Source organism: Plectropomus leopardus, chromosome 7 (assembly GCF_008729295.1).
Source record: "Plectropomus leopardus isolate mb chromosome 7, YSFRI_Pleo_2.0, whole genome shotgun sequence".
Classification (NCBI taxonomy): Eukaryota; Metazoa; Chordata; class Actinopteri; order Perciformes; family Serranidae; genus Plectropomus; species Plectropomus leopardus.
The window spans coordinates 15405645-15429332 of NC_056469.1; the positions used below are offsets into that span (position 1 = coordinate 15405645).

Consider the following 23688-nt stretch of genomic DNA (forward strand, 5'->3'; position numbering starts at 1 on the left):
ATGTAAAAACACCCACAAGGTAGCTCCGCTGCATTGCATTATCTTTGGCGGTACAATGAGGCATTCAATTTAATCATTTTTAAACAGACTGTAATTGTGTTTTTACACAGTTCTATATACAGTAGTTTTTACCTGTTGGAGGCCTGTGGGGGTACGCAGAGGGAATAAAGAACGTACCCCCCGAACAAGCGTTTTACTCAGTTTAGCCCTACTGTGCTACTAACCCTAAATATGACCTCTTAGACCTCACCCTAACTGCTTCCGACTTCAACGCTCCAATCAAAGCATGTAGTCACAGCACAGTGGGGTGGGACAATAGGCAAACTTCTTTGTTTGGTGGCACATACCTCATGGAACTTGACAAGTTGCACCAACATTGTTCTTCAGTAGCCCAGAACAGCAGTTTGCCACACACTCATTTATTTGTGAATTTATTTATTCACGATAACAACACCTGAGGCCATGTCAGGATTTTGGAGGATGTTGGAATACATATACTGTTCAGTTTATTCATTGCACCACTCTTTTGGAGCGTAGAGCATACTCTGTGCACAAACGGAGCAGCAGAATGCGGTGAAAGTGAAAGTTAACCATTCACTGCACTGGGTCTCAAATTTGCTTTCATTGACCTTTGCAGTAGCTGCTCCTTTCATCAAGCTATCTGATCTGCACAGCTGTGATGGGCTTCGATTTATCAATTATCAATCCGCAGCTCATACTCCACAAACAAAAACCTCCAAATTTAGAGAGCAACACAGAACTAAACAACAGGACACACACACACAAACAGAATAAAAAGAAAAAAAAGAACAAACAAAAAAACTATGAGTTTGCTGATCCCCCCACTGTCAGCTACTGCCATACACAGATTTCAGTTTTCTGGGAAACAGTGAATGGACAAACCGAACAATGGCTCTAGAGAGAGCCTTTCATGTTTTTACGTTACCTGACAGCCACCACAGGCTCTACGACAAGCTTGGATATGAAGGGGAGAGAAGGTATGGGCATTTTGTTGGTTGTTGGTTGGTTGGTTGTAAATTGCACCATATTTTTCACACTGATCCTTAAATGGTATAACACAGAGTTCATGGGGCTGTATTATACTGGGCTGTTTCTTGTATAATGGGCCCCTTGTCAACAAAAAACTAGACAGTCACGTAATGCAATCCACTACCATCACTAACAACAGCCTACCAATTACCACAAAGTTAAATGAAAACTTTTCTGACCTTTCCGAATGTCAACAAAGGCATCGCAAAAACACTGCTTTAATGGATTCTGTCAGACTGCAGAGGTGTAACCTAATTAACTGGTTACATGGTGTATCTGTTTGTTATGTGGCTATGTTTTATGCCCGGGGTGCTAATTGATAATCAGTGCTCTTATACAGGCACGCTCAGACTTGACTTGTATATGTGTGAGAAAGACAACATCGCTCATCAGGTGCATTTCTATCACATAAATTAAATTACCCACCTGGCCACAGGCACCGTCAGCAGCGGCATTTCTTTGCCAGTGCTAATAGCCATTCATACACATTCAAAGTAATTTGTCTTTAATGCTGGTTTCGTCGTAACTTAATTTGATCATGACCACAATTATAACTCTAATTATCTAGGGCTGTAATATTCAGAGCCCTAAACTACTTTGCACTTGGTGAGGCAGTAAAGCATTGTGTGTAAGCACATGACTGTGTGAGAGTATGTGCATGTGTTAGTTTCTTACCAATGCTGGCAGCTCGCAACACTTATCTCTGCTGGCCCAGGATGTGCTGCAGATGATGTCAAACATCTGGAGCTGGAACTGTAAACACACATACACAAGTACACATGACTACACTCAAACACACCAAGCAATTCCATTCTTACTGTAATTACAATATTATCAGTTAACACATTTCAGATGTAAAACAGAGGCAACATAACAAATGGAATATTAAGCATGGTATTTAGTAAAGATGGAAATTTGTGGTGTTTCAGTGGTGATAAGAAACAAGAACGGACAGTTTGTTTACAAGCTCTAATGACCAAGTGAAAAATGCTGGGAGATACATAAAGCCTGGCTGATAGATTCAACAAACAGAATGAATGTCTGTGAGGCTCCGCTAGTCTTAAACTATAGAGAAGGCTATAAATTAGGTCACTGGCTTGTATCTGATTCAAAGTTTATCATCGCAACTGAAGAAACAGCCTACTGGCATTTACTGTCTTCATTTCTTTTTAGTAGAGCAGTTTCAAGTATCTACATTTCTAAACCACTCAGAAACCTGATGTTTCATTACCCGAACTTTCAACAAAGATCTATATCAAGCTTAATACACATATATATATATATCACAGACAACTTTAACTTTGGAAAACTCTCACTTAGACGTAATGACTGTAGAACTGTTTTATCTGGGAAGTTAAATACATAATGACACGAGCACATGATTGTAGACTTGGATGAGATTCTGTCAGTGTTGTCAAAATTAAATCATGGCCAAAAATGTGCTTTGTGATGTTACCTTGACCTTTGACCACCAAAATATGATCCTGCCTTAATCCTTGAGTCAAAATGGATGTTTGAGCCAAATTTGAAGAAATTCCATAAAGCCATTCCTAGATAAGAGTCTCTCGATAAACAGAAATATCGCCTCATCGTGGTGCCTAAAATAAAATGACTATTCGGCTAAAACCTTCACTTCTGGCCAACTTAAAGTACAGCCAGTAAAACAGAATAAACTGACGCCAGGTAAAGCTGCCTTTATGGTTTCAGATTACTTTCTGAAAAGACCTTTCCAAACATGACCAACACCACGTAGTGTTGAATCAATATCCATTACTGGTCTGTAAAGGACAATCTCGTGACAAGTGAAGAAAATGTCATATTTTCCTTCATAAAAACTTCTTCACGCAGCATTTTCCAGCTGATACTTTTCTTTGGAGCAGCTAAGAAGTATAAATTTACTAATAGCAGCACTCAGTATTCCCAGAAGCACACAATATCTCAACTTCTGCCCTGCCTGCATGTGCCAAAAGGGTTTTTTTTAAGTGCTTGTGCTACCTAATGGATAGAGAACAGCTAACAAAGTAAAGCACTTTGTAATTTCCTCTTGCAATAAATAAAATGAACTCCTCCTGAGTGACTCACTAAAATGTTTTTGGATATTAATGGTTGCCATTTTATGGGCCATTATAGTTGACACATACACCTTGCTGACTTATCATTGCAATCAATGCACAAGGGACAATTATAACAGCCAGATTTGATTTAAGCAGAATTTAATGTATTCTACCTTTAACATTGGTTTACATCATATGGACCTGCTGTGGAAGGAAACATTAAAAGCTTTTATCTCAATAATTATGTGAAAACAGATTGTGAAATAAATTCTGGCATGTTACTCTAACTTGAAGATTTAATAATTATGCTGCCGCTGCCATAATCTACTTCGCTGATAACCCTCTTGTCTTTAGAACACCTATGACATTGCCATGAAAATCACTCTCTTTTCAGAGTGCACATATCAATGATGCAGACAAGAATTCATACTGACTGGAGCGGAGTTGTCGCGTCTGCCTCTGGACCGAACCATCCTTCCGAGGATCTCCAACCCATCTGTTGTTATGTTCCCAGCAGCACTGACGGATTTCTCCCCAATCACAGAACAATCTAACACCACCTTCACAGATGTCTTACTGATGGTTACATGGAGCTGTAATGGAAGAGAGCGAGAAGAAGGTTGAGATTAGAGTATTTCCCAAACTACACATTCATCTAACACCTGTGGTGCAGATAAGATGAGAAAAGGCTTTTGTTTTGACCCAAATAACTTGAGATTAAGATAAAACAGCAACAGTTTAAAGAAGATAGAGGTGGGCTGTTTGTATTATTTTACCAAGTATTTCTGCCTCAATAGTCAATACTCCTGTTGTCTGTAATACCCATCATTATTGTTGGGCAACAGTAATCCAACAAACTGCGGTTCTATATAATTGAGATGACTGGTCAGGAGGGATGAAATAGAATTACATTACATTCCTGGACTAATTTTTGTAATCATCACACATGCACATTACAAAGCAACAAGCTAGGTCAAAAGAGTTACGGAACAGTTACATTCATTGGCTAGATTACTTTGATTTTGTTAGGAGAAAGATGACAGGGATATTGCTGTCAAATGTAAACTGAAAACATTTAGTGGTACTCAGACTCTTTCCAGCGTGAGAACACGACCTCCTGAAACACCTACTACAGCAGCACAATAACGCGAAGCTTGCAAAAATACACCCCGACAAAGATGAGCCCTTCTGCATTTCAGAGGATGACTGTAGCACAACAATGTATGACGTTAAATAACTAAAACTGGATTTTAATCATGGACTGTTGGAGGCTAAAAGCAGCAAAGAATGAATAAAGCTTTTGGCTGGATATGTAGTGGATGAAATGTTGCCCTCCGTTTAAATCTCCCTATAGATTTCCAATCTGTCAGACAGATCTTGGGAAAATACCAGTCACAGGCAACAGGAGACCCCCAGGTATAAGTCATTTGCAAATTATATAGTGTTAGATTACCAAATGCAAAGTTTGAAGGGCCCAATTTTGTGGTGTGTAACGAGTAGTGTGATGAATTGTTGTTGGCAGGGACAAATAAGTACTTTTTTTTAAAAGAGTAAAGAGTAATAAATTACTTTTTTTGAGTGACGAGCCCAACACTGCCTAACATTATTGTCTTAAACACATTGTCAGACATAAACACTAACAACTGCATATACAGAATCAATAAAACCGTTGTAACATCAGTTGAAGTACAGCATTTTCACAGTTCTTTTATCTGTGATCAGCCAGAACACAAAACCTCTTCTACCAACAACAACTGACCACCTCTTCACTGACTAATCCCAATAACAATGGGTCCCTTTGCTTGTGTTTTTTTTTTTTTTTTTTTATAAATGCAGGTTAAAAGCATCTAAGCACACAAATTGGCCTGTCCAGTCAGAGTGCCTGTGAGCTCTAACTGTCTCTTTAGAGGAAACCACTGCCAGAGCCGTGAACTGTGAAATTCAACTGGTCACATGGTTAATGAGGAGGATGGTAAAAAAATAGACTATTAGTATCTACACGTTTAACCATTATAGGATGTTTTCTATAACGTATAGTGCATGCATATTTCAATAAAAATATGCATGCACTGTTAAGTTAAAGCAACATGAGAGCCTGTGCGCAACACATACACATTTGCACACACAGTAACAAGGTTCGGCTAATGCAGAGTTAGACAAAGTTCATATTCAAGTGTCAGGGCCCATTTCTTGGCTGACGTTTGGACGGCTGCTTTATAATGACTTTCTGTTCTCATCCTCCAGTCTGCACACTTCACTGGGCATGGTGTGTGTGTGTGTGTGTGTGTGTGTGTGTGTGTGTGTGTGTATGTGTGTGCGCGCGTGTGTGTGTGTTATATTTGTGTGATACAAAGATCACGAAAATCCTCTAAGGTGCAGGCATTTACGGTATTTTTTGGCTTTTAGTTGCTGAAGTTGAGGTCTGGAGCATTGTAAGGTATAGAAATATATGTTTCCGTGTGTGTGTGTGTGTGTGTGTGTGTGTGTGTGTGTGTGTGTGTCAGAGACTCTCCTTTAGGCTATCTGGTTCCTTCATTTACTCCACCAGTGACTCAGACTTATTTTCAGTATGGAGGAAGTTTACTCTTGAAAATTGACTATCTGAACCATCCCTCTGTTCTTAAACTTGAGCTATATGAAATCTAAAAAAAAAAAACTGCAGTAGGCATCAGAAAAGATGCTGTTTGTTATCAAGCTTTTTGGGGGATATATTCTCACAGGTTAGTATAATATATCTAATATTTGAATGGCTACACTCAGAAATAACTACTTGTATTGCATTAAAGTCAACCCTTATAAAATGTTGACCTGCATATGAAAACCTCATAGGAAAATATAATACCACCATATTTTCACATAAACGGACATTTACAGCCTGTGAACATGTTACGGTCAGCCTCTGTGATAGTTATGGTAAAGTGTTTCCAGTCAGCTGTTACTTTCCTTTTTTTCTGTACAATACAAAAATAAACATTTTATTATTGTAATGGCTATGTTATAAATGCATGGTAATGCAGCTGTATGTAAAGATGGATTTCAGAAGTCCCCAACACAACATTATTTTTCAGCCAGTACAAAGTCAATACCACAGTGAAACGAATGAAGGACCAGTATTCTTAAAAAGACAGTTTACCCAAAACTCAAAAATACATATACGTATTTCCTCTTATCTGTAGTGCTTCTTATCAATCTAGATTGTTTTAAGTTGGCGAGTGTTGGAGATATTAGCCGTAGAGATCTCTGTCCTCTCTCCAATATAATAAAACTAGATGGCACTCGGCTTGTTGTGCTCAAAGCGCCAAAAAAATACATTTGAAAAACTCAACAGCAATGCCCCTTTTCAGAAATCATGACCCATTTACTCAAGATATCCACAGACCTTGTTGTGAGCAGTTTCAATTAGGAAATATTGTCTTTTCACCAAACTACACCCACAAACCGTATCCCTGCGCAGAAATAAGTGTGCTGTTAGCTCAGCTAAGCTTCTCGAGGAGAACTGTACCTTTAAGCTTTACGTGCTAGAAGTTAAGCATGCCAAAGTTAAGCAAACCACTAGAACGTCTCAACTTTTCATACACTTGTTTCTCTGGTCAAATCCAACTGTGACCACTTATTAATCACACGAGAGTATCTGAGAGCAGTATAGTGCATATTTAGTATAGAATTACATTCCAACTTTGAATGGGCTTCTGACATTTACAACATCATGAATGAGTGAATTTGAAGCTAATTTAAATGTTACAAACATGTTTGTTCATCCAAGAGTCATTCTTTAACCCCTAACAGACAGTAGACAAACCTCAAGACTGAGACTTGATCAGTTTTATAGGCAAATATCCACAACAAAGTAAACAAAAAAGCACTGACCACAAAAATGAGGATGAAATATAAAAATATCAGTGGCATAATGTTTTTCACTCTGTGCTGCTGCTGGCAGGTCAGATGGCTGGCTGGAAACTACAGGATCTATCCACAGCTAATATTACTGCCAGCACAAGATAAATTAGCCTCTCAGACGTACACAGTCTTGTATTCTCTAATGCTACTGCTGTCTTACACATCAGCGGTATCTTTCTGTAATATAAAGCACCTCGTTTGTTTGTGCCTCTCTGTCAGCAGAGGTTTTTTTTTTCTTTATCAGAATTCTTTTTTCTTATCATTTCTAAGACAAATTACTTTATTTTCTAAACCACTGACAGAGGCATATTATCTCTGCCATGTTGTGCATGTGACTTAGCACTAATCTTGCAAATTAAATTGCAACTCTGTTGTACTTTGATAGCAAAAATCCAGAAAAACACTCAGCTATCAGCTTAACATTCTCTTCACTGAATAAAAATGTCAAAACAAGGAAAAATCAACAGGAATAATGCCTAATTTTAGACAGCTTGGACTTTCTTAAATAGTTTTGTGCTCTGGGTGTATTTATCGCTCAATGCAGAGTGACTTACTGTCATGAGAAAATGAAAACTATTGTTTTTTAAAAGTATACTTTATGGCAGATTGCAAGACATGAATGAGTTCACACTAGAGTAAGGATTAAAAACTTAACAAAATATGAAAGAAGAGGGAAGGCAAGGATGAACTGGGGAGAAACATATATGAGACCTGGAACTAGGATATTCACTTGTTTCACCTCTTGGTAACTTCTTAACACAAAATGAAGAATTGCCTGCTATGATGATCGGACTGGAAAACTGGCGCTCAGACAAATACACACACACTTAAATTGTTATGGCAGTTTTTAAACATGCATTGTAGATAATGTGGGTTGAAGCAGATGAGGCCATCAATATTTCTGCTGACTTGGCTGTCTCTGATCTGCACTAGCGTGCTCGCTTATACTTGCTTGATGGAGTGTGTGTGTGTGCAGTGTGATTTTTGTAAGTGAATGGTTGCCTCTAAAGTTTGTGCGATTTTTTTGGAGCACATTCTGATTGTTTCAGCATTTACATCTATGCAGCTATGGTTTTATACATATGCACTTTTTCTTCGCCTGTGTATGTACACTGAGTGTTTTCCCATCTCCTGTCTTTTCTTATCAGCAATATTTGCACAATAAACCCTAAAATGCTGCTTCCAAATGGAATCATAAAACTTTAAAAGTAATTATTAACAAGCTGCCGTTTTAACTTTTAAACGTTTCATCACAGCTGCACACTTAACAGTGTTTAATGACTAATTTGGCAACTGCAACTTTTTTTTACAATTACAATCAAAAAAAAAAAGTTAGCTCTATATATCTCCGTCTGGTATTTGTGAAAACAATTTTCATGATGAATATGTTTAAAAAAAAACAAGAACCATTTGCAGTGTTGACAGGCAACTCAAGTGTAATTCCAGGTGTTGCTTCGGGTTACAAGCTTAATTCTTTGAAATGTTACTTTGAAAAAGGGTTGGTCCTGAGCTACTATTTTTTCTCTCCAGGTTACTCTGACTGAAGTAAAGTAATACTTATATCTCACACTGATAGTACTGTGTCTTGATTTGCGAATGCTAGTGTATGTGACACTGATGCTGTACTTCCAGCTGCAGGCAAAATATACTTGGGTTTCTATGTTCAAAGTGTGACTTTTTTCTCAAAAATGTTATGTATAAATTTTTTAAAATCTGCACTTCTCCTTTTTCACGATAATCCATCCACCTGACAGGTGTGACATATCAAGATGCTGATCAAACAGCAGGGTTATTACCCAGGTGTGCCTTAGGGTGGTCACAACAAAAGGACACTCTAAATGTGAAGGTTGATCACACAACACAATGTCACAGATGAAGTTTTAAAGGAGTGTGCCATTGTGACTGTCCACCAGAGCTGCTGCCCATGAGCCAAATTGTTATTTCACTACCATAAGCCGTCTCCAATGTCGTTGCCAGAAATCTGGCAGGACATCCAATTGTGCTTACTGACATGGCTTCTACCTAATTTGTGACCAAAATTTGAGAGAGAAAAGTCTTTTGGGGGCACAGAAAAAAATCTTTGATCTTTTTTTTACTTCATGAAAACCGGTATCAAAAATATAAGTGTCCTATTTATATTTGTGTTCAGTATCAATCATGGACAGTATTTCCCTTCACTATTTTGTGATTCTCTAAATCCTCCAACCTCATCAGTCTCCTACAACCCAAATCCAGATAAAGGGGACGAGTTTATTGTACTCTTTTACCCTATCAAAACAGAAATGTGCTGAACGTCTGTAGCTGAATACAAACAAGCTCAGAGACAAAGTTTGAAAAGCTTTTAAAACTAATATCATGAAAATATTCCAAACTACTGTCAGCACACATTTTATATTTCACTTTGCAGTGTGTGGATCTATCTGGATTAATCATCAAGCTGTTAATCGTCAGGAAAACAGATCCAACCACCACATTACTTTGTCAGCCACACCGTCTCCTCCTTTCCTTTCACAAACAAACAGCTTAAGTCTTCCCAAACCTGTCCCTCCAACGGGAACAACACATTTACTTCTAGTTGCTGCTTTTGTTTCTACATCATCATCTCCTCGTCTCCTATCCAGGAAGCCACCAACATTTTTGAAAACAGCTTTACAATAACCATTTATAGGCGAATGAATTAGTTGTGAATTTTGAATTTCACTCTGTGAAAGCTCCACAGGCACTGCTGCAAATTTCCTGAGTGTAAATTTTTACAGAGCAAATGGACAGCTTTAAGTGCTCTCTAACATTTTTAACATGAGGCATTCAATCATTTAGGGAGATACAGAACGTGTTGATACACTTCTGGAGTGTGTTATAGCTCTGAGCGATATGTGAGTTATGCTGAGGATAACTTTCACTTCTCCTCTCTATGTCTACATGTCTCTGTTTGTCCCTGCAGTTTCCTGTCTGTGCTCCTCTTTGTGTCTCAAGCTCACTGTCATATCCATTTCTTCCTTTGCTCCTTTTCCTCCCTCCTTCACCTGTTTGTTTTCTGAGTTTCTCTCAGTCTGTGTGTCTGTGCGTGCTTCACTGAGCGGTGACAGATCCTGCTGGGTATTCCTGCTTTCACACGAGGCGTCTTCATATGGTAATCCCTTTATAACTGACACACAAACATGAACACGCACAAGTACGCTCCTCTTATTCACTTGTCATCCTGTCTAAGCAGAGACGAACACTTCCTCTGGCCAGGCAGTCTTCTGCATCTGTTCCCTCTCTCAACATTGTCATGTTCTCCAGCAGAGACAGAAAACAATGGAAGAAGACAAAAGGGCCCAGAGAATGATGGACAGCTACTCCCTGACATTTTGAGAATTGAGATAAAGAAAGACAGAGACTTGGTGGGCTGGTGTTGTTTTTTTTTCCAGCAAAATCCAGAGGGAGTTTTAACAAATAAAGTACACAACAGCCCCTCTATACCAAATAAATACTATCTACAAAGACTGTGGCTGGACTCCATGAAATTTCAAGTTGTGTTTCCATCCATTTTTCAAGCAAATGTTACCCACTCTTTTAAGTGTAACAAACATTTCTATGAGCCCTGCTGAAGTAAATATATCTCCTAATTCAAAGAACACTTCCACAAAGACAAAAGAATTTATTATTATTCGGCAAATTTTTTTTTTTGTTTGTTTGTTTAAACTAATGTGATATTTCATGACAAAGTGTTTGCAAGATGAATTTGTCATTCACTAGGCCTTTTGAGGCTAAACCAATGTTATTATTTATTCAGTTGAGGCATTTGCCTCACTATTTATTCCATAATTTATTTTTTCACAAAACAGTTTCTTGTCCCAAGTGAGCAGAAAATTGTCTTTTTTTTGGAGAATGTCAAAAAATGCCATTTCAATTCAGTCTGACTAATTTGCCAAAACATAATTTACATAAATATATTTGGATAGAATTCCAGTGATTGAGGCATATATGAAACGTCTTTGTCAGAGAATCAGCTGGAGGACAAACTACTATCCTCTCTGGTGGTCCAGTCAGAGGTCAAAAGGGAATAGTGATAATGTGACAACAAAGTCAGGTAAACTACCACACATACCAAAGAGTGTTGGCTATAAAGATGTTGCAGATCACTGTTGCTCAAAGTGGGGAACGTGGGCCAACGGCGGCCCTCAAAAACATTTTGTGCGGCCCCCGAACGTCACGAGATGCATGCATTTTGTTCTAATAATCTGTAGGCCAATTCAATACATTACATTTAATACACTACTAGGAGACTGTATCGAACTGCGCCCTCCTAATAAGCGTCTCCTAATAAGGGATGACAACCCGTAGAAAGCTGATTGGCAACATCTCAGGAGTGTCATGCATTACAATGCTAGTGCCGTTGGCTGAAGTTTGCAATTTCTATGGACAAGTTGCAACTGCTTTTTTCCTGTGTGGCCCTCGATTATATGTTTGCTCCCTAATTTGGGACTCAGTAGTCAAAACTTTGAGCACCATGTTGTAAATCCACTTACAGTTACTTCTATGGCAATGAAATCTGGTCTACATCAAATGTACTTTGTTGGAGGTATTACAATCATGTGATTTATGTAACATTCATGTTTGGTAAAAGGGTTATAAGGAAATCTCTTTATCTACTGATTTATTTATTTTTTTTAGCTATTTGGTCCCTAAATGTTAGATATAATGACAAATGTCCCGTATAAGTTCATCATATGAGACCACACAGAGATCTGAAAGGGTGATGAAATCTGCAGTTTTACTCCCACTCTATACACTCCACTAGTTTAAAAAGTAAAATGGGTGTAGAGAAAGCAGTGGAGAGTGGGAGGGAGAGACAGAAGAGAGAGGAGGGTTATCATCACCTGCACACACACTCATCACAGCAGTGTTGACAGGTCAAGAGAAAAAATACAGCCTGAGAGCCACGGACAAAACCACCCAGAAGGCTGCACCACTTCAAAAACATCAAAATACAGTCAATCTTTCTCATTTTTGTCTCTTTATCAACGGCTGGACAGAAAGCTTTTGCTCCATCTGTCTGCTCATGCTACGCAGAGTTGTAATGCAGAAGATCTGAATATTTGTCTGAAAAGCTATTACCAAAATGTTGTAATGACGGTTTGTACGTGTGATCCTAATATGTAGAGTAAACTGACAAATGTAGGCACTGTTGATTAAGTTCTCTGAGTAGAATAACGCTGATTTTCAAATCAGTATGACTGACGTTGAATTTCAGTAATTACATAACTTTTTTGTCTTTACAACTGCTTATGTATTCAAACCAGCAGCTCAAAACCGCTTCCTATATTCCTATAATAATGTAATACAGAAGTAAGCACATTAGAATAAAACTTTATAAAAAGCTCAAAATTATTCATCCATTTCATCACTTTAATAATTTTAAGCACAAATATATTGAGGACTTACCTTGTGGAAGCTGCCATGGAAGATTTTTTTGATTTCAGTTCCTTCAAAGGTGACGGTCTGGAAGTCTCCTTTGTAGTCGTAGTTGAAGAACGTCAAGGTCTTTCCAGAGTCTGCGGGGGGCAAAGACAGAGTCGGTGGTGAGGGAGAATAAAAAAGGTTGATGTTCACATCAAGTAGAAACTTGCCTTGTACACACTATATTGTCTCTGACCCTATATTGTCTCTGACCCCTCAAATAAAGACCTGGCTTGTAACAACAGTGAACTAAATGAGCTGGATAATATTAGCATTAAACAACTTGATCTCTGTGCTGCTTTGTCTGCATTCCTTATTTTACTGTTGAAAAATACAAAATTGATAAGATGTCATTTGACTGATAAAAGTGATCATTTCATTGTGACTTTGGTATAAAATCCCTTTCATCTTTCATTTGAAAAACCCTGTAATATAGCGAATCAAGTTCTTCCCCATTATTCTAATAATGTATGTGAAGGGAAATGGTGTCAATAAGAACGATGAGTTTGTATTAAGTCAATAAAAACTGTCTCTGAAATTGTCTATTGTCTAACGCTATTTTTGCTTCTGTCTGTGCGCAATAACATGATTATTTAAGTAAGCATGCTGACTACTTTGTTGCTTTATAACCTCTGACATGTCACAAATATAATATTGGTACAACTTTTGTCAAAATATTTTAAGATTTTTTTTTAAACCTCTGGAGCAATTTACTGTCATCATGCCGGTGTGCCATAACATCATTACCTTTTTTTTCTCACTTTTGTTTGAAATTTCAGCGCATTAAACATGAACAAGTTAGGGATCCTTCTGAACAATTAAATATACAATATATTCAAACAACAATTCATGTTTTATTGTTGTTGTTGCTTAACTGTATAGGGGTCACCATGAAAAGCAAAACAAAACAAAGTGCAGGGTCCCTGCACATTTTGCAAGGTCATCTTTAAGCAGTTCTCATGTTGCATTATCAAGCTTTTCCAGAACATAACAGTTGTGGTTTATTACATATGTACAGTATATACAGAACATATTGTATGAACATTATCCTGATTATTTCACTCGTACTCTAGAGAAAGGACAGAACAAAGTTACATGTTTTAAAATGTGTCACCTGTTTTCAGTTAGACTTGGCATCATAGATCATATTGGCTGAGCCAATATAAAACAGTCACTTAAACAATCACCAGACAAATTACTTCCATAGAAATAAATCTTTACTGAAAATGTGCAAAACAGGAGAACATTAGTCACTGAGGTGGGAAGTCAATCAGTTCTTGGAGCTTTTGTCAATAAAAATAACAAAAAAAACAAAAATTGCAAATCAAAACAAATCAACTTGAGTTGGTGTAGTGCCCTTCATCTCCTGAGAAAAACAATCCTCCATTCTCTGCCTTCAGCTCATCTTGCTTTGGATGTCTTTGGTCATCAAGAAGCTAATTCTGCCTGGCAGCAGCTGCAGAGAGGAGTCTATGTGTAGGCTGTAAGACAGCCATCCAACACTCAGCATGAATAACACGCTGGGCAATCAATGAATACTCTTTGAAAATCAAAACAATACCAATAACTGGAGTTGAAGTGCCTTTTATCTCCTTGAATTGAAAAAAACTGCACTGAACAACACAAAACACAAAAAATATAACTGGCCTATCCAAAATTAGGTCAAGTATGGTATGGGAGGGAGTGCCTTCAGTTTCTTGAGTTTGTAGCTGTTTCTCCAAAGTCTACAGGCTTCTAAGGCCATTGGACTTTGAGATGAAGCTTAATTTTTCTTGCAAAATCACTTTTCCCTTCAACTTACTCCGGATACTCCTGTGGATTTCAAGAGCATCCATCGCAGCTGCTAATATAATCTCCACAGCAGGTCAGGGGTCTGCCCTGGGCCTCCTCCAAGTCAGTGTCCGAAACACTTGTAAAGGTTGACGCCTGGTGAGAGTTCACCCAGTGTGCAGTGTTTCTGTAACATCACTTACCGCAGTCGGATTCAAACACAGCCACTGCACCATGGTCGATCCTATGACACCATCATCCCATCTGCTTTGGCTTTGAGAAACACTGGCTTTATGTTAAACTGTGATCTCCAGTTACTGACTCTAATGCACACGGGGATCAACACCTCTGTGTCTGCAATCATGGTGTGTACTCAGATTCTCCCATTCAGGACAGGCTAACAGAAGTGCTCTGGTATCTCTACATGTCATTAATGATTGAGGATACACAGGTGAGATGAAAACATTGCTTATCTAGAGGTATATTATATTGGATCAAAAAAGCAAAGATTTTTCTGCTGCCACACTTCTACAACCTGCGGCATTATTAGCATCCGCTGTTTTGATTTGATGATGCTAAAAGTTCAAAAAAACACGCACATCCAGATACAAATAGGCTTGGTGCTGGATAAGAGATAATGTATGAGAAGAAAAACAAACTGATCTTCTGCCATGATATTCAGGTGGTTCTGACTGACTCTAGGTACTGTACACTAGGTTTTCATCTGAAACTAGTGCTATTCACATTGGTTTTTTAGCGGTTTTCTAGTACTGTACATTGGGGCTATATGTTTTTATGTAGATGTTTATATTTATCTGTGTATGTGTACACTTGCAATTTCATCTTTTTTTTCTTGTCACCACATGTATTATCCAGATTTGTTAAGGTGTTCTCCATTAATGTTTTTGTCTTTATGTATTTATGAATATGAGTCTACTGGATAGCAGGTGATCTCTCAGGTGACCTGGAGCAGTAAGTACTTGAAGGTACAAACAACAACAACAACAACAACAACAAACAAACAAAAAACAAAACACAACTTACTGTCCAGGATTAATCCCACTAATGGCTCGTTGTCCCTGTTAAGGATTTCCCACAATGCAAAGGGCTCCTGCGGGGTCTCAGGAAGAAGCCGGAGCATCATAGAAATGGTGTAGTCAGAGGGTAAACCTTCAGGGTGAAGGTACCTGGTACACACATGAGAGAACATACACACACACACACACACATATAGTGAGCTTGGCTGAGCCCTAAAGGCATGTATCCACAGGTGTCTTTTCCAAAGTGCCATTGTCTCTTTTCAGCTCTTGTGAATGCTTTTAGAGTGCTTTCGGCTGCCTGAGACTGTCTCCGAGTGCAAGCCTCTTTTTGATCTCAAAGCCGAGCCTTTTTTTTGCAGCTGCCTTCCAGCACTTCAGGTTCAAATTATCTCAGCTTCAACTTTTCAGAGAACTCGTCAATGTCATTTTTCACAGAGTGAACAATCATAGAGCAGAAAGCTAAAGTTAAAGCTGGTTGACTGTAAGAAAACCAAGAGAATCTCCAAACTGACAACATTATAGAAAGAAAGACATTACAGAAGCACATTTGAAGCCACTCATGCTCCTGTTACTGTAAGTGTTTGTGTGCATGGGTTTCATACTTGAATACTTTCCTGCAGTGCAGTCCTAGGGAAAAGTTCTGACCTCTAACCTGCACCTGCATGCATCCCAGTGAACATTTTTCAGGCATTTGTGTCCAGCGTCTCCTTATGCTGTGAAGCCTCTTAATTACTTTTGGTCACAGTTTAAATCTGCAATTTGAAACCCACTTGAAATGCACAAGGTGAAATCTTAATGAGACCTGAAGACAGGACCTTAGCACCTTTAATCTTTTATTGATACTTACTGATTGGGCACGGTCTAATAAAATTTGACGCTATAATAGGTCCTAAAACTGTCCTGTGTGAGCAATGAAAATTAGATAGAATTTAAAGAGATAGACAGCAAGATCTACAGTGTATTTCCATATGCAGAAAGCAGACAATCTATAATTTTAGAAGATATTTGTGGGGGTTATTCTTTGTTGCTCACACAGACTCTGTTCCATGGTGGCACATGCAGTAAATGTTAATTAGTGCACTTATCTATGTGTTTTGTTTTTCATGCATACTGTAGAGCCTCCCAGAAGCTTAGAGAATGCTGGAGATGCAGTTTTTGCAGGCTGTGATTATTTTGAAAAAAAAAAAAAAAAAAAACATTCTACAATTGAGCTTTTGAGGCCCTGAAAGAAAATGATCTGAAATTGCCAATTTGCTTTTTGTGCTAATTGGCAGTAGGAATTGCAGGGATTAGTGGAAACTGCATGTTTGATATATTACTGCAATAATCTGCTTCTGCTCTCAGCTTTCCGTACATTTCCTTTTTTATTGGAGAAATTCCACCATTTGTAAAAACGACATTCTCTGTAAGTTTTGAAAAACACTTTAAACTGAAATAAATCTTATGGGCACACAGAGTCTATGTACATGAATTCATCAGATAAATTAGTGTCACTAAGAGTCTGGCAACTATATATGGAAATACAGTCCTTTTTCAACAGTATTTCAATGGTGAATGGCTCAAATTCTACAATATTCAATTACACTGCTTGTTGTCATCAGCAATAGGGGGCAAATACTGATTGTGGGACGTGCAAGATAGTTTGTATTACACAGCCCAGGCGCTATGAGCGGGACTTAAACCTTTGTGTCCTAAAAAGTTATTCCAAAAAAAGATAAAGGAAAAATCGTTGTCACGTTGTCTTTCATGTTAGCTCCCCATCGCTTTACTATTAGCCAGAAAGTTGGGACATTTTCATTGGCAGGACTGTTAAATAGTTGTAGGATCCTGTGTGTCCTGCTGGCTGATGATTCAAAGTGCTCTGGTGTTGTGTCCCGCTGACGGTCACCACTCCCCACATCCAGAGGAGGAAGGGAGAGTCACTTAGCAAGCAAACATAGATGGATAAACAGTGGAGGAGGATCAAATACCTCTCTGTAACAAAGAAGAAACTTAAAGGGGACTGACTGTGGTTTTTTTCTTATTTTCTGTAATGTATATAATGTTACAGCCTTCATTTTCAATGTGGCCAAATTTTCAAATAATATGTAAAATATGTAAAAGTAATCCCCGTGAGAAAAACCTGCATCATTCTGATTACTCGGTTTCCAATGTGTTTTTTTCTGTTTTGGAGACAAGCTGATGTCAGCTCATGTCAGATGTCTTCATATGATCATCTGCAATAGACAGGCTACTGCAAGAGTGTACATTACCTAGCCTACACTGCTACATGAAGCGACATGCTATCGTCAGGAAAAATATGTAAAATTGGTCGCCAGTGTTGTTAAATTTTCCCAGATTTTGGATAAACTTACAACTGGAACGTGTCAGTTTGTGAAGATTTTGGTTTAGAGGCTTTTATTGGTGATTTTTTACCATAGAAAGTGCCGCTATGCTCCGTTACAATCATTAACCTGGCTGTAATGATTGTGTAGACACGCCAAGATACGGACAAGACAGGGCTTTTTCAGAATTTAGGCTTGACAATAAGGACTTCTTTTTCTCCCTGGCGTTTCATAAATGAGCCCACAAATCACAGGCACTGCAGTTTTTCTACTTTTACTGTTTTTATTTTAGTGTTTTAATTTTATTGTTTTTATTGTAATTTATCTATTTATTTCTTACTTCTGTATCCTATGTGCAGCACTTTGATCGACTGCTGTCTTCTTAAAGGTGCTTTATAAATAAACTTGATTGATAAATTTGATTGAAGGACACTAAAACTGAGCGTCTCAGACAGAGGGTGAATACAGATATTCCAGCGCAGACAATATAATGAAAATAAAGTGTTTTTTGAATATTAAAGCATGTAAACATGTTCTAGTAGAAAACCATAATACAGGCATGGATCTGAAAATGAGCATAATTTAGCATGCACTCTGTTGAAATTAATAATTTATGGCTTTCATGGAGATGGTGTATGGAAGAAATGATGAACTTAACATGCAGACATTTGCAGATTCTATTCATGATTAAGCAAAAATGTGTTGTGTCATGATTCCTCTTACAGAGCAAATAAGCCTTTTTTATAGCTTTGTGTGTTTGTTCCTTGAGTTTCTTCTCAGCGTGATCTTGAACTCGATGACAACAGTGACTGGATAAATGTTTACTTGGCTGCTTCAGGACTTGTGTTAGCCATGGTTAACAGATTGCATTTATGAGTCAGCTGAACATGTACTGTAAACCGTGATTTCAGATCTGATGAGCTAATATACTCACTTTGTGGGCTGTGACACAAGGGCGTCTCGGTGTAATCTGTAACAGGGAAAGCTGTTAAATGAACCCGGCTCCAAAGAAACTCCAGGTATGGTGCTGTACTCTTTCTCTACGAGACCAAACTTCTCCATCATACGGAAACCTGCAAGAGACAAATCATCATTCCCTTCATCCTCATCACAAATGGCATCCTCCTCTTCCTCCATGTGATCACTCTTATTACCATGATTCATACCCAGACAGTGTGCACCATAATTATGTTATTATCATCATCATCATAATTAGCTTTCCATCAAGGTTAGATACACTGGGTGGACCTGTGTGACTGTTGTACAGTATATATGCATTTTTTCTTGTCATTTGCACCTCTTACCTGCCATTGTGTTACCACTCATTAAAACAGACGGGCAGGCTGAAAGACACAAAAGAGCCTGTAAGTTCATCTGTAACATTTTTAATTCTTTTTTTCTCTTTAAGGAGATCTTTTATATCTATTGTCAAGTTTGTACTTGTATTTTGTTTTTCTACTTGAACATGTTAACATGTATTTTCCTCATACTGTATTCTGTCTTATATGCTCAGTTTAATCACCTGTATCTTTAACCATCCTACCCAAAAAGCCAAGTCTGCACCGATTGATCAGTGTCACAAGGTCTTCCGTTTCTCAGCATCACGGCACCGTTATTGTAACTTGGGGAGAGACTGTAACGGAGTACAGCTGCACTTTCTACCCTAAAAAAAAATCACCCATTAAATCTCCTAAATCAAAATCTATACAATCGGTCATGCAGCAGGAATACTATCCAAAATCAGGAAAAAATTAAAAACAACAGCAACCAAGATTGCTTGTTTCCCTTATGCTAGCATATAACTGCATGTAGCAGTGTAGGCTATATGATGTTAACAGTTGCAGTAACGTCTCTCACGAGCTGACGTCAGCTTTAAATTCAAAAGTACAATACCTGTTTAGACTATTCAGGACGATGGGAAGCCGGATGTTTTTGTCACACTTTTATATAAGTTTACTTCATTATTTAAAACTTCGGCCACATTTAATAAGAACATCTAACATATAAAACAGAAAATAAGGGAAAGCATAATGGGTCTGCTTTGAGTCATTCTCTGTCTCTCTCCACCACAAAGAGTCCTTTCTGAAGGACCTTTCTAAATTCTCTGTCTCATTTTAAACATTAGTGGGGTTACTCACTGGCGGTGGCGGCCTCACAGACAAAAGTAATGAGCTGCTCTTCTATTTTCTTCACAGCATCCAAATCGTCCACGAAGAAGACATGTCTTTCACTGGGCTTGCTGGCAATATTCACCAGCTCCCCGTAGTCTGCATCCGCAAAGCCAATGGCGAAGATGATATAGCCTGAGAATAGTTAAAGAAGAGAATTAATTAAGAGCTTAAAGTCGGTAGAAAGGATTAAGTGGAATAATGTAACACACTGTTTTTACACCAATGGTTGAAGAGTCTGATAACCTAAAACAGTAAAATGTGACATATAGTGTATAAAACATCAGAGAATTAAGAGGAAAAATGGGGATCTGTCCTCTAACTTGCCTGATCTGTACAAACAAACACAACTTACTTTCTCAGTGTTAATGAATCCCACATTGTGCATTTAATTTAATTTTTTTTAGAACTTTAACAAACTACCAATGATTTTATTTTTGTGTTTTGTCTATAAAATACTCACCATCCATCTGCATCTCCTTAGACACTTTGTTGACATCATCTTGCGAACGTCCATCAGTTAGAACAACCAAAACTTTAGGAACACCTCTTCTAGCTCCAGCCTCTGGGGTGAAAATGGATTCCTTCACATGTTTGATGGCCCGACCTAACAAAGACAAAAAGAAACCTCTTGATTTAACTACCAGACGAGTATATTTGCATAGTTTAGCCTATATTCCTTTTTACACTTAACATTTAAACTATCTGTTTCTGTACATACCATTTATTTCTGCTTTCCAAGTCCATCTATTTCTGTTAAACTGTAAAATAAACTTGTAGTAACTGAATGTATACTATGGTGGATTTTCCAAAAAACACTATACATACTCATACAAAAGCAGCTCTCAATCATCACTTATGACTCACTAGAAGTGTGTGGTGGTGTATTTATCCGCAGACTCTGCAGTCTGTATTTTCCAACTTTCTTTCAAATTTTTCTATATATATAGCTAGGACAAAGCTGGGGTTGGCTTTAACTTCAAGAGCAAGCATTTTTACAAATAGTATGTGACCATTCCTGCTTAGCATACCTTTAATTTAGATAACTTATCACATTAGACATTGTATCTGCTTTTTCTGTCAATGTTTTGTAACATTATATCAATGTGCTGCCTGAAGCTCAAGCACTGAAGCGACACATGTATTGTCTGATTGGCATCAGTTGTTTTAATTATACTTAACAGTCACTGGCTCACCCAAAACTGTGTGTGACTTCCAATCATATTCATGCAGGTTTACAGCAGGATATTAAAACCTGGCACTTATGGCTGTTACTCTGCTGATTACGTTCATGCCTGCACCCTTTGCTGACGCAGCTTCTCCCACCGCCCCAATACCGCGGCTCCTCCATATGTGATATTTCGAACTGTTGATTTAATGTTCATGTATGTTTATTAAGGGACTGGCTCTCTCAGCAGAATCCCCTTGCTGCTCGGATACTTTGAGAGCTCCCTCAAACAGCAGTGTTTTTTCTGCCAAATCCCTCTGTATAAACATTTGTTACAAATGGTCAACTCCTTGACATAAGTGTCTGTGATTGAACTATAACAACTGGGAAAAATAAAAGCTTCCAAGTAATTTTTTTTCAAACTCAAACCATTTTCAAGTTATTGCAAGATTGTTCTCACATTGAAGTTAGATGAATTTTAACCAATGATACAAACTGATATCACATATACATTTATAGTAAAAATGAAATTCAAGATGTACTTGTATGGTCCTTTAAGCCACTTTAACACCATCGTCTGATATAAAGCTTCATTTCCTCATGGGTGCAAGACTATGAAACAGAGAAATGAATGGCTGGCAAACCAGAGTTGTTGAAAACACAGATATCTTCATTAACAGTCTAAAGGGAATCCTCTTCCCCACCTCTAGCATGGATGTGAATGCTTGTGACCTTTGCTACAACTGTAATGTACTTGCTAATTAATAAAAACAAGTATTCTTTATTCTCCCACTGACATTAATAAAAATAAATTTTCCTAATTATCACATGCACTTAAAATATGCCAGAAAGCAGACAGTGTCTGATGTATTTAAATAAGAAGTGAACACTAAGAGATGAGGCAAACATGGAAATGTTCGATCCAGTCTGTCAGAAAGTTAAAACTAGAAGAACTCTTGACAGTGTGCACGTCACCTGCTAATGGACTTAATCAGTCAGAAAAATTTGTCTAGACAGCTTTAAAAGGTTTCAATCCCCACCCACAACAAAGCAGTCAATGTGATTTTGATGCATACTTGTCAGTGGATTTAATGATACCATTTGTACAATTGTGCTACATGCCTCTCAAAAAACATGTAAAGTTTTGCAAAATAGAATTCAAAACAGTCAGTACATTAGCAAGGCTAAAGATTAAATCAAAAGCATTATGCTCATTTGTGCTGTATTTTTAATCATATTTCTGTTGATCTATTAGCCTCCAGAGAACTTTCTCTCTACTGATAAAAAGTAAACTGGACTACTGTTGAACAACCCAAACACCAGAAAAATACTTGCATTGTTCATTACATTTGAATGTTATAATGTGAAAAATACACTGAAACTTAATATTCCAACAACACTGTGGTTAATGTGTGGTTAGACTTAGGCAATAAAACTATTTGGTTATGGTTGAGAAAAGATCATGTTTTGGCTTAAAGTACCCGGTTTTGTGGGCACAATCACTGCTGGAAAAAAGCAGGGACAGGCTGCTACAAAAAAAAAAAAAAAAAAATCACTGGAGACACAGCGGTGATTTGCTAAATCACAACTGGATTTGTTGTTTGTTGGTCTTGAACAGTGGTCTGTGTGCAGTTTTGCTGGTGTCTTGCCAAGGTGTCACACCATCCAGCATCCCCTCCACTCTCAGATGACAGAGTCGGCTGGCATATTACTTTAGAAACATTGATATGACATGTATGAAAAGTTCAAATGTTACATGTTTGTGGTTTGCAGAAACGTATAATGCCAACCTTATTTGTTTGGGGACTGGGCTGTGTTGAAACAAACTCTGAAAACATTAAGGATGCTCATTTTTGTTATGAAGAGACATAAAACAAAGTGCAATCACTTGACCTAGAGAGAAGGGGACCTGCAATGTGTCCTTCATGGCTTTAATTGCTTTAGAGTGCTAAACACTTCTCATATAGGCGACAATGTGTGTGCACATACACTACATTTGTGCATGGAAACCAATGATCACAGTCTCTCCAAGTATGTCATTTTAATTTAATGCCAGTTTTTGCATACTGTCCATCATCATTTGCATTAATACTTCAGAAAACTCATTTACTCATCTCCACCTGACCTTTCCATAATTACATGGACAATCACTGCCATTAATCCTCTTAACTCCTTTGTCCTTTAACAGTCTCTCCTCTCACTCCTCTTGTGTGTTCAAGAGTGAGTATCAGTTATTAAAAGATCAGAAAACTTTGCAATAAAAACAAAAGCAGGAAATGGCCCTTTCAGTTGACCAAACACTTCTTGTACATGTGGGAGTGTGTATGGTGTCCCTGTCTCCCAATTTCGAACCAAACAAACCCTCAGACTCCATCCCCACCTCCTCCTCCTCCTGTTTTTTATTTTCACCAAGCTGTCAGTGCTGACAAATGATAGAGTGCTTGGCCTGTAAAGTGTTGTGTTGTCAGATATCTGCCAGTGATACATCTGTTTCTACACTGTCCTCTGATCACGCTGGGCGAGACTGGAATTACAGCAGCTAGCCAGGCATGAAGTGAGACATAGGACAGAGCAGAGGAGATGGGGTATGAGACAGAGGAGGGGCTGGATGGGTGGTGGAAGATGAAAGCAGAGGGCGGGTAAGAGGGCACAGAGAGAGAGAAGGATATGGATGAAGAAAATAAAGAGGGGTCAGATGTGGAAAAGGGTTAAGCAAAAACAAAAACAAAACATGTCAGTGGATCTTGGGTTCAAAAGCCCATCAACTGTCAGTGA

At 38.1% G+C, this 23688-nt stretch overlaps 1 protein-coding gene across 1 annotated transcript in view; it reads right to left on the minus strand.

Annotated features, from left to right (window-relative positions):
• The window catches only part of col14a1a (collagen, type XIV, alpha 1a), a 160504-nt gene that overhangs the window by 45193 nt on the left and 91623 nt on the right, over positions 1-23688 (minus strand). The window contains 8 exon segments of the mRNA XM_042490363.1: positions 1726-1803; positions 3539-3697; positions 12429-12538; positions 15258-15400; positions 18512-18650; positions 18882-18920; positions 19716-19880; positions 20209-20352. Coding sequence (XP_042346297.1) covers positions 1726-1803; positions 3539-3697; positions 12429-12538; positions 15258-15400; positions 18512-18650; positions 18882-18920; positions 19716-19880; positions 20209-20352 — 977 coding nt within the window.